Below are 16,164 nucleotides of genomic sequence, written 5' to 3' on the forward strand. Positions count from 1 at the left end.
TAGAACACAAACACAACTCCAAATGAATGCTAGAGTCACGTTTTTCTCCACCTGTTGAAAGTAAGTCCAATATTCAGCTCTTTTTTCGGTTTCCACCAACTCCTGACTAAAATATCTGGGTGTTTAGCTTCTCCGGCCATTTGGTCTTTGTCTGCCGGGCAGGTAAAGGTTTTTCCGAGCTTTTTTGCTGGAAATAATTGTCTAATGGAGGTCAATGAGACTTGTTCAGACTGAACCATACAGTAATTGTGTGGGGCATAAAACCAAACCAATGAGCTAAAAGAGGCTCCAGAGAGCTACAGAGTCAGGTGTTAATTCTGTTGAGTCCGTCACTACGAACGATCCCTTTCACATTAGTCATTTGATTCAATGTTTGTATGAAAAATACATATTAATGCAGCTTTTAAAGAAATGTCATGATCTTTCACAGTTTTGTAGCACGTGACAGGATGGAATCTGAAATGTTGTGTGTTTGTGTTTATGTGCACAGGAGCAGTACCAGTACCTTTACAAAGCCATGCTGAGCCTGGTCAGTAACCGAGAGTGTGGCCTGAGCCCCATGCACATGGACAGTAATGGGGTGGTGGTGATTGCAGACGAGTCGGACCCTGCAGAGAGCATGGAGTCGCTCGTCTGAGGACATTCTTAGAGGCACTTAATTTGTAAAAACTCAAGAACTTTTCTGAGGCCTTTTTTGCCAGACTATTGATTAAATGAATAACCTTATTACTTTTTATACTGATAAAAGTTTTTTGATATTTATGTTTTTGTCCTTTTATTTCTTGTCTTAAATGTTATCCTGCTGAGCGTTTGCACCTGTTTAAGTTGACGTGAGGAAAAAGCAGCTCTGTCCAGTTTGCACTATACTATCAGTGTTACTGCCTAAATCCAGTGAGTGAAAAAAGTTTCTCAGTTCAATCCTGGCATCATGACACAACTGGGATCTTTGGACCGCACTGAGACAAACCTGAAGCGGGAAGACCCAGGATGAGTTACGGCGATCCACTACCCGATAATGTCTCAACAAAACTTCACATCACAACATAGCCCAGCATGCATTATGTCACTTTGTCACCTCGATCAAACTAACCGTTTTGAGGCTCGGCTCCACAGGGTCGAAGCTCTTTATCTCATGTTAAGAGACTATTACCTGCCTAATATTCATATATTGTCCAAATATCTCACTGCTGTCTTGTATAATGTACTTATGGCTTGTTTTGTTAAAGTGTGTTACAACATCTAATGTGAACATTTATTGCTTTTTACAGGGATTTATATTGTTATAATTGTTTTGTAATATATATATATATATATATATTATATCCTTAATAGCCAGCCAATGTTTTCTTTTTTTTAAGTATTTTTGCCTATTTGTCCACTTGCCTTGGTGTTGATTCTTTGTTTATTCTTTATTTTATTTTTTTGAGATTCTGTAGCTTAATAAGCTCATTTTTTTCATCATTTTTTCCAGCTTTTATAACCTCAACTGTCAAAGCTCAACTGTTAACACTTGTAATGGGTATGTGTATTGACAGAGTACAATGTCTACAAAAAGTATTCACCCCACACAAACTTTGTTTTATTGTTTTACAACATTAAATCACAGTGGATGTAATACTATTCTTGACATCAACAGAAGAAACTACTTTAATGTTAAAGTGAAAACAAATGTCTACAAATTATCTAAATTCATTACAAATAGAAAACCCCCAAATTGATTGCTCAAGTATTCACCCCCTTCAAGACGATGTTTATTTAATAACACCTTTGGCAGCATTTACAGTCAGTCTGTGTGGGTAGCCTTGTACATCTGGACACGTTTGCAGTTAATCATGTTGGCCTGTCGAGTTTAATGACGACTGTGAGTGAACAGCAAAATGTCAAGTCCTGCCACTAATTCTGGACTGGATTGAGGTCTAGACTCTGACTCTGCCACTCCAGGACATTAACATTGTTCTTTTCAAGACATTCCTGTGTCGCTGTGGCATTGTATTTTATATTTCGTCATGAAAAATAAATCTTCTTTCACTTCTGTCACATACCGCAGAGTTTCCTCCAGGATGTCTTTATATTTTACTGCATTCATTTTACTCTCCACCCTCACAAGCCTTGCAGGGCCTGCTGCAGAGAAACATCTATGGTGTGTTTCTGCAGATGTGCGGTGTTTGGCTTACACTTCACACAGTATTTAGCATCATAAAACCTTCAGCTATTGTCACAGGGTCTCCCACATGCTTTCATGTGAGTTTTTTCGCCAGAGGCTTGTTCTTTGCCACTTTTCCATAAAGCTGTGACTGATACGCTCCTGGGCAATGTCTCCTATCTCAGCCATGACACCCTGCAGCTTCTTTAGAGCTCCCTTGGTCTCTGTGGTCTCACTACTGCCCTTTTGCCCATCTTATCAACACACTCAGTTTTTGAGGATGACCTGCTCTAGGCAGATTTTAGAGCTGTGCCTCTTTCAATTTCTATAATAGTATTATGGCTATCCAGTGCCTTGAAAATATTTTTATATCCTTCCCCTAATTAGTACTTTTCAGTAAACCTGTCACAGATTTGTTTGGAGTATTCATTTGTTTTCATGATGCAGTTTTTGCCAGGAAATTGACTTAAATAGCTGCTTGACTTAGATCTAGGTATGTTTAACCTAAAATAACTTGTCACACTGGCTGCACTAGTGATGATTTAGATCTCATAGCAAAGGGATGAATATGTGTGCAATCAGTTGTTGTTTTTTTAGACCCTTGTTTTCACTTTGACAATAAAGAGTATTTTTCTTTTTGATCAATGTAGGAAAGAAAAAAATCCTAATTACATCCACAGTGATTCAAAGTTGTAAATAAATAAAACATGAAAAAATCCAAAAGGAGGTGAATACTTTGTAGTTTCTTTCTGGGGGGTTGATGCTTTATTTGTAACCAAAGATGTGGTTCCAGTTTGCAACATGTAAGTGGTTTTGTCCTGAGATCTATTTAATCAACTAAAAAACTAAATTGTTAAATCTTGCAGTACAGATTACCAGTGTCAGAGGTGTGAATTTAACAAGAGTTCAGCATGTTTCTGTTCTAGCCTCAGGATTGCAGTAGATAATCCGAGTACATGAAATTTTCCTCACAATAAGATTTAAAATTCAGACTGTAAAATGTATTTTATTTGGGCTGATATTCTGTCTCCGCACTATTTTGTGGCTATTAATTATAAGCCCTTTTCAAGCCTGAACTTCCCGCTCTCTTGATTGATTTATGTGTATCCTCGCACTCAATGATGTATTCTTTTCTTTTTTTTTACTTTCTTTCTGTGAACGCCCACTTCTCTGACAAAGGGGAGTTTACTAAATTCAGTGAAAACTCTCCAACATTTGGAGAACAGTTCAGATTGCTGATCATTTAGCTCTGCAACAAAACTCTTTTTTGCAGCAACTGTTTTCTCTTCTTCTTTTGAATGAATGCCAACGTCCATTCTGTCTGATATTTCTACGCTCATTGAAAACACGAGTGCTGTGGCTGCGCACATTTACTTCAAAAGCAAATGTCTTTGACTTTAATTTCTTTGTGATCATAGAAGTTTATATTTTCATACAAATATTTGGTTTGTATAGTGGCCCTGTGACAGATTGTACTTTTGTGGGAAATGTATTATCCAAATCTCCACTGCAAAATCCCCACAGTCATACCTGCCCCTCTGAGGTCCATGCTGATATTTATATCAGATTTTCCTGACATTTTCTCAACGGTCCAGGCATCCAGTACGTTGGCCTCAGTGCATTTCAGCCAGGTTGGTAGTCTGTTTTGTAACTTAAATAAATAATAAAAGGGTTTTGTCCATCATATCACATGTTTATATGATAGTATCATAGCCATATACTTCTATGATGCTGTCATATACCATATTATAGTGTAATAGTGTTATTTAATAGGTTAACTGTATTGCTATACATTAAATAAAGTTTGGGTTTGGGTGCACATCATCCTTGTATTACATGAAACTACTGATGGAGGAATGTTGAGTTAAACTGATGGCATGAAAAGCAAATAAGCAACATGTTCATCCTGTCGCCCCCTGCTGTCAGTCTGTCACCAAACAACAGTGGTGGAAGAAGTATTCAGATCCCTTTACTCGAATAAAAGTAGCAATACCACACTGAAAATACTCAATTACATGTAAAAGTCCTGCATGCAAAATTTATCTTAAGTCAAGTATCAAAAGTAATAGTACTTATTATGCAAAATGGCTCATATTGCATTATTATTACTGTAGCTTGTCAAGGTGGAGATTCTTTTAAATACTTTATATACTGTTGGGTTGTTTAATCTATCACAATGCATCATAATTTATACATTTTTATATATATGATGACAGGTTTTGTATGTAAAATCTTAATCTGTAAAGTAACTAGGAGCTTTTGTTATTAAATAAATGTAGTGGAGTGGAAAGTACAATATTTCCCTCTGAGATGTAGTGGAGTAAAAGTATAAAGTAGCAGAAAATGAAATACTGAAGTACAAGTACCCCAGTTGTTGCCATGGAGACAGTGAGTTAGCTGTGGGCTTGAGCCCCCTTTTTGCCTATATTTGTTTACATTTTGGCAAACTGACACCATTAAAAGTATGCCAAAGCTAGTAGCAGTTCTTTATTGCAATGTACCCATGAATGTACAGACAAGTATCACTGGATTACTTTGATACTGAGGAAAACTTAAAAACGTGATGGTTCTCAAGCACGTTCTGGAGTTATAAGGAGTGTCATTTTCTCTGATGTCTAAAAGGATTTATGGATGATAATTTGCTACGCAATGGTATCCTCGGAATGTGTACGTCACACTGAATCTAAAAAAAAATGTGTATCGTGTCTGTGTGTTCAGATTTGACTGAGTTATGACTCCGAGAGGAACTAGCTTAAATACCCAAAGTAGTACTTGAGTATATGTACTTAGTTACTTTCCACCACTGCCAAACAAACGCTTCATGTACAGTTCACTGTGTATATAATTGTGTCTCAAGTGGACAAGCAGCTAGTAAACATGACAGAGGATGCACATGTACAGTAATTTTTATTTCGAGGCCACAGCTCTTGCATATTACAACTGTTGGCTTTCATAAGGCAAAAGCAAGAATGAATCCACCAGCTAATTCACACAGAAAACAGAAAGCGTTTGGGGAGGGTGGGAACCCACAGGCATGCAGCGATGGCTCAGAATGCAATGTACAGCATTTTATATTTATATATATATTTATATAATATATACAAAACAACGGTGAGACCCAAACAAATGCCAGACATCTCATTCTACACAATTACAGAACAAAGACAGACCAACTTTTTTTTTAATAAAAAAAAATATTTTTGCTCTTTTCTCTGTAAAAGTGCAACTCAATTAAAATAGAACCTGTTTCAAGGCCTTTTAATGTTGAAATAAAAATAGAATCTCCCAAGTTATCAAAATGGAGCTATGAGAATATTGCATCTCTAGAATACCCACTTGTTGAAGTTCAAGATTCCTGCTGAACCATCTCTAATTATTTGTAATTGAGATAAGATCACATAGCATTGACACATGACAAAAATGCAGGTCTGGACTTACTGTCGATGTTAATAACAGTGAGTAGACAACAGTGTATCTGTAACAGCTGTAAACAAATACAGAGGTTTATTTTCAGTTTGAAGCAGTTGGCATTCACTTAAAAACAGACAAGACAAAGAAAAGGGTCCACACACTCATCATCACGACAATGTACCATTAATGAATGTAGAATACGACAAAGAAGCGCCATATAGGTTTGCATTGGACAGGGACACACCTATTAATCTCACTCAACATTGTCAAACAAATGGTTCTCCATATTGCTTAGTAACACATAGAAATGAATTTAGAAATGAATGAATCAAAGATAGGTGCTATCTTCATCATGACACAGCTAAACTGCCAATCATGGTTATTTTTTAACATTTTTATTTTGATTTTCCTCAGTATAATTACTATTTTTATAGTTAATAGTTCCTTCATAGGCATTTCGAGCTGACAAAGAGGTCCTAGAGTGGCTATCTGAGTTGGTACATGCATCGGTAACCAGGCTAAAGTCAAAAATGTGAAAGGGGGTTGGGGTGAGGGGATTCGGGGGGGGGGGCTTGGAGTGTTAGTGTACGGGCTCTAGTCGTCCTCTTCATCCTCCTCATCGCTGTCCTTCATGGAGATGCCCTGCATGCCTCCTTCCCTCACTGAAGCAGTGGCCTCCTCCAAGGTCAGCCTGTTGCGCACTGTGTCGTACATCTTACTGTTCAGGGTGGAGTCGAGGACGCCCTGCAGGCGAAAGTCCCGGTACTTTTTCTACAGGAGGACAGAGATACATCAGCACAGCGTGGACACGAAGAATTCTGGGTGTTTTGTCAACCTGGTCGGTGTTTTCCGTCTCACCTTTGTAATCCTGATGAGGATTTTTAGCTGGTAGACGTGGAGTTGCTGATCCATGCGTTCAGTGAGCCAGGTCCCCAGCAGGTTCATGGTGGCAGTGTACCATTGCTGAAACACATAAAGACAACCCTCTCCAGCAAAACACACACTCACACACATACTCAAGACATCATAACATAAGACTAACCTTTAAAGACACACATGAAGAACTACAACTAAACACATACAGTATATGACAATAACATTAACTTTCAAGCACCCCCGTGTGTGTATTCAAGCATCACTTCAATAAAACCTCCTAGCTGCTTTAATACATGTGAGGCTACATTTCATTTCACCCATGTGTACAGTATATGTATGTTTCTGTCCCACTTCACAAGACAGACATTCTTGCATTTCATGAGTCAGAATCAGCATTCAATGCAAGTGAACAGGCTAAATTAATGTAAGAATGAAGTCATGTTCAAAATAAACAAATCTTATCAGCTAAAACAAATTACAAGCTACAGTATAGTGGGCTTGTTTCAGCTGTTTCCTTTTATCATGCATTTCAAATTTAAGAAAAACTAACTTTCTCTACTCTGATTGCTCTCTGTCTTCATCTAGTGCTTTTAAAGCCCCTGAAAACTTGGTTTCAAAAACTTTTAAATCTTAAAGATTTATCTATAACTTTAAATATAAATGACTAAATAAGCAAAAATTAAAAGTTAAAGTTTGGAAAAAACACATCCTTAGGTATTTTTATGAAGATTTTAACACTCAAAAACTGAGCTAAGTTGCTTCATCAGGACTCTGTGTGTGGTTTGACCAGATTTAAATGTTGCTAGATCCTGATTGGTGCACAGAAGTATGTGATGTCACCTTTTTGCATCTGAGCACATACAACATCACAGACAGAAATCTTGTTTGAGAAATGACCAAAACTGTTCTAAGTTTGGCAGAAAACTGTGTTAAAGGAATAGATTGTCACTTTGGGAAATACACTTCTTCACTTTCTTGCCGAGGATCAGATGAAGAGATCAATACCACTCACATGTCTGTATGCTAAATATAAATATATATATATATATATATATATTCCCAAAATGTCGAACTCTTTGTTTAATCTAGGTCACTCATAGTAAGAAGCTGATTGAGAAAACAGGTTTTCAGGGCCTTTAAATGCATTAAACACAGAGGCGTACCTACCTATACTTGTGCATTACTTACTCACTGAGATATTTAAGAATTAAACATGAAAATTGTTGTTGAAAATGTAATCAATTAAATGATATCTAGAATCTACTAAAATACATTTAAACTTTCTTGAATTTGGGCCTTACTGTTTGTTTCAGTAAATGTTTCCAACACACACAGACACACACACAGACACATACAAGCACACAACGAATTTGACATCCACACACAAGTTGCATTTATACTGTAGCACTCTGAGGAGCTGAAAAGAGCAATTTTGGAGTAAATACTCAGAGCACTGATACTACTGCTACTTGAAGAAAATAATAAAACAGAGGGAGGTCATAAAGCATTGACAGATTTATCAAACTGTCTCAAACTGTAATTACCCTTTGAAATGCAAAAAAATGTTCTCCAAGTCAATATTTTGTAAAAGCTGCATGGCCCATCAATTATTGAAGGCAATTACTTAGCCCCTAATTTATAATTTATTCAAGTAGAAATGACGAGCTACACTGAAGATAGAAAACTACCACTGTATGGGGAAGTGAAATTATAGTTTTGACACAAGTTCATTAGCAAAAGAAAAACAGAATGAAAGTGAATAAATGGTTAGCAGGCAGGGAGCAGCGGTGCTATTTTCTTGTATCTTTTCTCTACTTTGCTTTGGGTGGTAGTTTCCCAGACTGTATAAGTTACAAGAGAACAGCACCCAAGTCTATTAGAAACAGTTGTCATATCTCCAATTTCATGAAAAGAAGTCAACTTTAAACATGTGAGTAGGCAGGAAGGCAGAAAAATATTTCTTAGGCCCAAATTAGAGGTGCGATGATTTAATTTGTTTGGTTGTTGAGGTTTTTTGTTGAGGTTTATTTAGATCAAGATTAGGTGAATGGTTGAAAGGTTTGAACTTGAGGCCTGATATGCAGATGCCTGTCCACTTCACAGTCGAGTTGAGCGTGCAGTGCATGCAGACCTCGCAGGTGGGTGGGTGGCAGAGTGCGTGCTAAGGAAGACTGCTGTATGTGCAAATGAGGCAGAACTCTGAGGAGGGTCATGCTAGAAGATGTACACAGGAAGATTATTTGACTCTAAAACCATGCCAACCAACATAATGTGATAAAACAACGCAATGCAACACTAGAGATAAGTGCCACTTTTTGAATAGAGGAGGCAGCAGGAATGGTGTTAATCAGAAAAGAGGAGATAAAAAGGATTGAAATAAATCAGTGAAAGAAAGAGAGATAAAGTAGAGCCTATGTAACATCTAAGAAGGTTTTTCACATGCATGCAAATGGATGGATGGAAATGCATTCAAATGAAAGAGAAAAACATTGAAATCCTTGAGTATAGTTTAAAATGCTAAAACTGAAACATTCACAGCTTGAGAAATCTTCAGAAGAATTTAACATGACAGTGCTGAGTAGGATTTCGGTGCACTTCAGGGCCACACAGAGGACATAAGGGGAAGAAGTCCACACTAGAAAAACTGACAACACAGACGGAAACAGGGGGAGCTGGTGTGGACCTCAAAGACAAAAGCAGAACCACTTCACAACAGCATCACTCCTCACTCCAAAACAACAACAACAACAAAAAAAATCATATTTATCTGGCATAAGACTCCCGCTTCTACAGCCAACACAAAAATATGAAACCAAAGGGAGACTTCTGGGTATCTCTCAGACATAAAAACTTCACGCCACTGCCTCAGAACTGAGAATCTGTCAAACACACAAAGCTGTCACACACCTGTAGAGAAACAGGTCTGTACAAATAGTTTCTGAATGACATGGAGCACACAGATCACAGCATAATGTGTCGTTCAAATCATACATGGAGGACACATTACTGTCAATGTATCCCGTTAAGGATTATGTTTTTGTAAGACAGTGCTCTCTTCACCCTCTAATGCACTGGTTCCCAACATTTTTGGCTTGTGACCTTCGCATTCATAACCCGTCAACACAGGATGTATATTTCTAATAACTGTGAGACTTTGAGCTGTTCAACCAGTGATGTGATGAGTGATGTTTCCTTCTCAAATTGCTTCATTTTAGAGTCCTGCAGGCTGTTGCACCAGCTATGTATAAGTTCAAATGTAGCTTAGTTTGAATGTAGTGAATAAAAACTTTAAAAAAAACATTGCACCATACAGGTTAGTTATGTAACATACTTAGAATTGAGACAGATAGGGCTGCCACTAACAATTCATTATCAATTAAACAGCCAATTATTTTCTCAATTAATAAATCGATGAACCATTTGGTCTCTAACATTTTAAAGAATTGTGAAAAATTTTGATCACAATTTCCAAAGGCCCATTTGCTTGTTTTGTTCAATCAACAGTCCAAAAGTTGAGGTTACTTATCCGGTAACCCCTGTTCTCTGATAACATGAGTGAGGTGTATCACTATGGGGAATGCTCTCTCAACATTATCCTCAGAAGCCTCTATATCATTATTCCAGTCAGCGTTGGCAGGCAGTTGTGATGTTCACACACCTCCCTTATAACAGAGGTTGACACGGCGTCATTCAAATTTCTCTTTTCACTGTACTCAGACAGCTTCTGTCTCTCTCCTGACTGCTAACATGAGCGCCTAGTGCACCGGATGCATCTACTTAGCCTCCTCTTCCCCATAGAGCAGCTTTGTTAACTGTCGCCACACAATGAAACAAATGTTTGAAAGAGAATCCCAAGATATTCAGTATACTATCACGTAAGACAAGGAAAAGCAGCAAATTCTCACAGAAGACAGGCTCAAACTTAGTAATGAATGGTCATTTTTGCTTGAAAAATTACATTTTCATAGGATTACACGTTAAAATCAAAATGAAATGGATCAGAAAATTCATTGGCAACTATTTTGATTGTCAATCGACTAATTGTTTCAGCTCTAAAGATAGAACTTTGAGAAAAATTATACCTTCCCCAAGCAGGTGCAGGTCCAGGTTAAGTCACTCCTTATTAACTGGAGAGGAAAATGTTGTGTCTTTTGTCTTGGAAGAGATTTTTGTTTATGTTGTTATTATTTATGACCATTTGCATTTGCCATTTATGTGTGATACAACTATCCTGACCTGAGTGGAAAAACATCAAAGCTCAACACAAGAGATCGATAAATGATTGTTGTGTTATTAACGCGGTACGGACAAATATGTGTTGTATTATATGTTAGGCTACTTCACATGTGAAAACATACATTACTTTCTCCTTTTTAACTAAGCAGTCTGTCATAGGTCTCTTAATTTCTTTTACTACTTAGTAGTGGCTTTCTCTCCCATTTTATCAGAATGATTCACTGGGTAAAACATCACGCTCTGCTACAATGTTTTCATTACGGTTGACTTAGTTGTAGTGTAAGTTCAGATGGTGCAATTACACAAAGTAGTGAGTTTAGTATGAAACTACCTACCTACAAAGTAGCAGTTTGTGTTGACTTTATACTCACACTGGTGCAACAGGCAGTATTTCAGAAAAAGTCAGGAAAAATGAAAATTATTTTGTGTTGCAGTGATGGTTTTCTTCTTCTTAAATCATCTCGTGAGCCATCAGATTTATCTTGCGACCCCTTAGTGGGTCTACGTGGGTATACGACAAGTCAGCCTCCGAGTTTGACATCATCATATCACCCTGGCCCATCCAACAGTGCATCCTTAGGAGGCTCCACTGTGGACTGAGGCCAATAAGGATGAATGTAATTTATTAAGGAGGCTGACATGTTTTACATGGGAAGTATCTGAAAGCATAAAGTACAGTGGTGAGCTACAAAATATAAGTTGGTGTGCTGGTATGTTTTTAGTATGGATAGTTATGTTCTTTCCAGAGAGCACTGCTTCAGATAATCCTTTTTTGAGGATGCTTTTATGGACTCTTTGTAAATGAAAGTTTCCATTTTTTAAATACACAAAGGCCCAAAAGCACTGTGGCAATGTACACCAGAATGCAGAAGGCAGCAGCTAAGGGTCAGAGAGAAGCGAGACAGAAAGAGAGAGAAAAGTCAAGAGGGGTAGAGCATCAGAAAAGCCTCTTCTGCCAGGTTGACATACATTTCCTGGTCTCAAAATGGGACTTATCCCTCTCTGCCCTGTTGTTTTGCCACATTTTGGAAGGCCCCTCCCTTCTTGTGAGGAGGAGACGGCATCTTACTTACATCAAATAACCTTTCTATATACACCTCCTCATTGACCTTATCACGAAGCATATCCTGAGAGTGGCGCACAAAGGTCACATAGCCATCGGCCACGTCCATTCCAGGCTTCTGTAAAACAGAAAGAGAACAGGGTCAGGGCTCAGGAGAGGAATGAGAAACCCTGGGAAATGACTGTAATCAAAAAAGGCACAAAAGAAACATTGTTGATGATTAAAACAAAACGTATTTTGTTCAGCTGTATCTGGTAAACACACACAAGCTCATAAGCACACAGAGAGGTAGAGTGTTATCGCACTTACAGGTACATCCACATATTTAGAGGCAGCTTTCACCTGAAATCGGAACAAAACTGAGAGTTTATATAAGAACATTTTAATTATTATTAATATCATTAGGGTTGGGTATCTTTTTACATTTTTCAATAGTATTGACAATTTTGATACAAAAAAAACTTAATAATACAAATATAAACATGTTTTTCTACCAAACCCTTTTTTCCATGTAACAAAAAGAAAAACTCTTAAATGTTTCAGCTAAGAACTTTTTCTAAGTAAAATAAAGTCTAAAATTGAAACAATTAACACTGTAACTGTCTATCCAAAAGAATAACTAAAGAACAGTACAAATATGAGGAAGCATTTAATGCCAGCTTTAGGTACTACAATACTCTATGGACAAAACCATTTTTTGGTCAATATCCAAAACGTATTGAGATTCAATGACCTAAATATTACTGAACAATTCTAAAGAATCAGCCCAATAAGGACAATGAGGCAGTGAGGGACTGAATAAAGAGAAGCTTCATCTCACCGTGAATGAGAGGAATGAGGAGAAGAGAGTGCCTTCATCATATCTGGAAATCTTAGCCAACACACCCTCCAGAATGGCAACAAACTGAGAAACAAGGGAAAGAACAGGAGTCATTACGCTAACATGTTCACAGTGCTAACATGCTGATGTTAAGCAGGTATAATGTTTATACCATGTTCACCATCTTTAGTTTAGCATTTGCTAATTAGCATTAAATACAAAGTATAGCTGTGGCTGATGGGAATGTCATTAGTTTTGCAGATCATGAAACAAAGTATTGGAGAAATGGGAATTTTGACCCGATGGTGGCGCTAGATGAAAGGTGTGGGGATCACCAAAGTTATTACAATTTATCCTGAGGGGATCATGAATGTCTGTACAAAATTTCATGGCAATCCATCAAATAGTTGTGAAGATATTTCAGTCTGAAAAAAAGTGGTGGACCGACCCGCAGTCAGACCGACATTGCTGCTAGCATGGCTAAAAATCAGAACTTGTAAAAAGCAGTTTTTTTTGTGTGATCAGTTGACAAAGTAATACATTTATTGTCACAGCTGATATACAGTCGCACCTTTGCAACCAGAAGCTGGATCATGTCTTTCACACTTTCCTCAATCAGCTCGTCTATTTGGGAGTGGAACTGTTTCTGCAAAAAAGGGTGGAAGTTTTAACAAAACATCAATTCAACAGATCCTTTTCTTTTTGCAAACTAATAAATAGTCATTGTTTTTTCATTTAACATGCAGTCAATGTCCCAGGTGGAGTTTTTACCTCTTGGCCCATCTCCATTGCGCACAATTTAGCTGATTGGTCCTTGGCATCCACCATCACGTTGAACATGGTGCATAATGTTGGAGAAATGCGGAAATCTGTGGACTTGCTGCTCTTTGTCAGCTTGGACTCAAATGCCATCCTAGTGCTGTAATGCAAGTGAAATATTTATATGCACTATAATAAAATATAAAATATTCAGTAAAGCGTTCATTCTCAACATTTCTTCTCTTGCACAAACACACAAACACACCGCTTGACGCAGTTCTCAATCATGTTGCTCGACATGAGCTGGATGCGACTCTCGAGGTGTTTGGCAAACTCGTCCTCAGGCCAGTGCAGGTCCCTGATGAAAGTCTGGAGGGCGTCCAGCTTCCAGAAGAGGTCCTCTGACGTCCCGGAGCCGTTACTACCATCGACCCAAGCACACACACACACACACACACACACACAGGTCAGAAGACAAAGGTGACCCTGCTTTATAGAGGGGGTGGGAGAGGAGGGGAGGGGGTGCTGTGGCAGGTGCAGAGGAGGATGCTGTTCCTCCACACTTGAACACAGTCAAATCTTACTCCGACCATATACTGACTGGTCCGTCCAAACGTCTTACTCAATTCCTGTTTGTTCGGGTGTTTCTGGACAGTCAGTGTATGGGTGAAAAGGAGCGGGCAGGATTTACTATTACAAATCAATAACCATGCTGTAGGGTATGATTATTGACTGGGATGTGAAGTGGCCACATGCAGGTAAAGTCACTGCAGATACAGCAGCTAATCACACTGTGTCAAGACAAAGGAGTAGGGAATGGAGAAGTGAGGGAGGGCATGTAAAGATAGCACTTAAGGTCCGAGTCTGTTTCCACAAAAAAAAAACCCCAAAAAACTACAAATTCATTTTCAGTCATCACAGGCCCTCTCTCAACATCCATGTCCCCAGGCTGGTGGGGCCCCTGGAAGAATTACAAACCATGCAGACCTTTGAGGGCATCCTGAGTAGAGCTCATTGGGAAAGTGCTGCAAGAAAGATGTGGAGTCGGGAGGGGAGGTGATCAAACAAAGAGGTCTGAACGCCATCTGCCCAGCCTCTCCGTGCCATCATCTCCAATCCAACACATTATCTTCCCTCCCAATCAGACTACTGGCAGGTGGTCAAGGTCAGAGATGAACCTAAGGCCATGTACGATCTACAGCAATCTAAAGCAAATGTCTGTGGACAGCAACTCTGGGGAGATACATATTTGTAGAACGGAGATCTTGACTTGCAAATGTTTTCAAATGGGGACATATTCAGGTTTTTTTCTGCACAGTAAATCCCCAAATAGCCTCAGAGCAATATATTATATTAATATATGTAGATTTTTAGTTTTGGCCTGTATCTCCACACCTCAGCTCAACAGCATGCATGTTGAGACAAATGAGAGCGTTTCAGCCTCTCATTTTAGAAAGCAGAACCCCATCTACTCTAACACCTCTCAGAGTGCTCTTGGCATGAACATGGACATAATCATGGAGTATTTATGCAAGAGAAAACATAGTGAAATGGATCTTTGTGCAATTAGATTTTGTGTAACATTTCATCTCCAGTTAGATCCATACAGAAAAATGTTTGCTGTTATTTTTTTTTTTATAATTGTTTCATTTTTGAATGATCTTTGTTTGCATCTTCATACCAAGGCAGTCTCTGCTTGCTTAATATTTCTAAAGTAAACTAGTTGAATACACACTCAGAGTCATATATAGCAGCCATCCATGACGGGGTAGAAAAGCTAGGCATTTGTGGAAGGTTAACTGATAGTCCTGCTACTGGCACTGGCAGATTTGGTACTTTGGGAATTTGGAGGTTCACATTTGGTAGATTCACATTGGGCAGATTACTTGTTAAACTCCTGCAGAAAAGACAGACAAAAAGAAAAAAGAATCCATAACAGTGGTGTGGGAGTTGCAGAAAGCCATGTAACACTCATCATAAAAGTAACGTAAAATCTGAAATCAGGTGAAGACAGAAACGTACAGTTGCACACATAAACAAGACCGACAGTAATTGTCAAAGACACACATTATACAAAGACCTACACAGTAAAAAGGGCTGGACTCAGGATGCACACATATACTGTATTAAATGCAGCGAGAAGGAGAAGCAGCATAATACTGAAAGGAATAAACACAAATAAAGACCAAGAAAAAAACCTTTTACCTTAACAAATCTTAAATATAATCTTTGCAATAAAAAATGCAAAAGCAAAAAGTATGAAAGCCACAACAAATGAATTATAACAGCAACACAACAGACTGGAGGCCTTTTGTTTCTGGCAACATGTCAAAGCACACATTATGAAGGTTAGTTCACAAAACAAAACAACATAAATATTAGGTGTTGCCCTGACCCCAATGTGTCAGAGAGAAATTGGTAAGACACATACATTAGTCAAAGACTATTTTCAGAATAAATAACCTATTTCTTTCACAGAAGAAATAGGTTATTCAGCCCACTCTTGGCTCATTCTTTGAAAGTGAACCTACAGGAAGCCTGGGTGAACATTACAGCTGCTCCCCCAGATTTCTCAGCCTCCATGCAGTCAGTCTGTCATCTGAATATAAAAGCCTTGCATCTCCAACCATCCTACAGCCTAGTTATAAAGATGGAGGATCCTTACTTTACAGGCTCCCAGGACTCTCGCTCAAAGCCCTTGTGAATTGACTGTGCGATGGAGGACTCCATCAGATCAACATATCTAACCACCAGAGGAGCATACAGATCCTGAAGGTGTTTGTGGAACTTTCCATTGCACAGATGATCTGTGCAAAAAAAGAGGCAGTGACAGGAAGACATTAGTGTCGTTGTTTA

At 38.4% G+C, this 16,164-nt stretch overlaps 2 protein-coding genes across 17 annotated transcripts in view; one reads left to right on the top strand and one right to left on the bottom strand.

Moving 5' to 3' along the window:
• Nucleotides 1–3,962, top strand: part of ca16b (carbonic anhydrase XVI b) — a 99,940-nt gene extending 95,978 nt beyond the window's left edge. For both annotated transcript variants that reach the window (XM_044223955.1, XM_044223950.1), the window contains one exon: nt 491–3,962. In XM_044223955.1, the coding sequence (XP_044079890.1) occupies nt 491–637 (147 nt within the window). In that variant the 3' untranslated portion in view covers nt 638–3,962. The remainder of the gene's footprint in view (nt 1–490) is intronic.
• Nucleotides 3,963–5,031: 1,069 nt separating this feature from the next.
• Nucleotides 5,032–16,164, bottom strand: part of cadpsb (Ca2+-dependent activator protein for secretion b) — a 67,269-nt gene continuing 56,136 nt past the window's right edge. For 10 of the 15 annotated variants that reach the window (XM_044167823.1, XM_044167799.1, XM_044167770.1 and 7 more), the window contains 10 exons: nt 15,974–16,115; nt 15,044–15,205; nt 13,574–13,729; nt 13,321–13,468; nt 13,121–13,195; nt 12,550–12,633; nt 12,039–12,071; nt 11,740–11,847; nt 6,413–6,517; nt 5,032–6,325 (listed from right to left, as the gene is read on the bottom strand). In XM_044167823.1, coding sequence (XP_044023758.1) covers nt 6,149–6,325; nt 6,413–6,517; nt 11,740–11,847; nt 12,039–12,071; nt 12,550–12,633; nt 13,121–13,195; nt 13,321–13,468; nt 13,574–13,729; nt 15,044–15,205; nt 15,974–16,115 — 1,190 coding nt within the window. In that variant the 3' untranslated portion in view covers nt 5,032–6,148. The remainder of the gene's footprint in view (nt 6,326–6,412; nt 6,518–11,739; nt 11,848–12,038; nt 12,072–12,549; nt 12,634–13,120; nt 13,196–13,320; nt 13,469–13,573; nt 13,730–15,043; nt 15,206–15,973; nt 16,116–16,164) is intronic. The other 5 variants (XM_044167845.1, XM_044167842.1, XM_044167833.1 and 2 more) reach the window with 1 other exon arrangement.

The sequence above is a fragment of the Siniperca chuatsi genome, linkage group LG2 (genome assembly GCF_020085105.1).
Source record: "Siniperca chuatsi isolate FFG_IHB_CAS linkage group LG2, ASM2008510v1, whole genome shotgun sequence".
NCBI lineage: Eukaryota > Metazoa > Chordata > Actinopteri > Centrarchiformes > Sinipercidae > Siniperca > Siniperca chuatsi.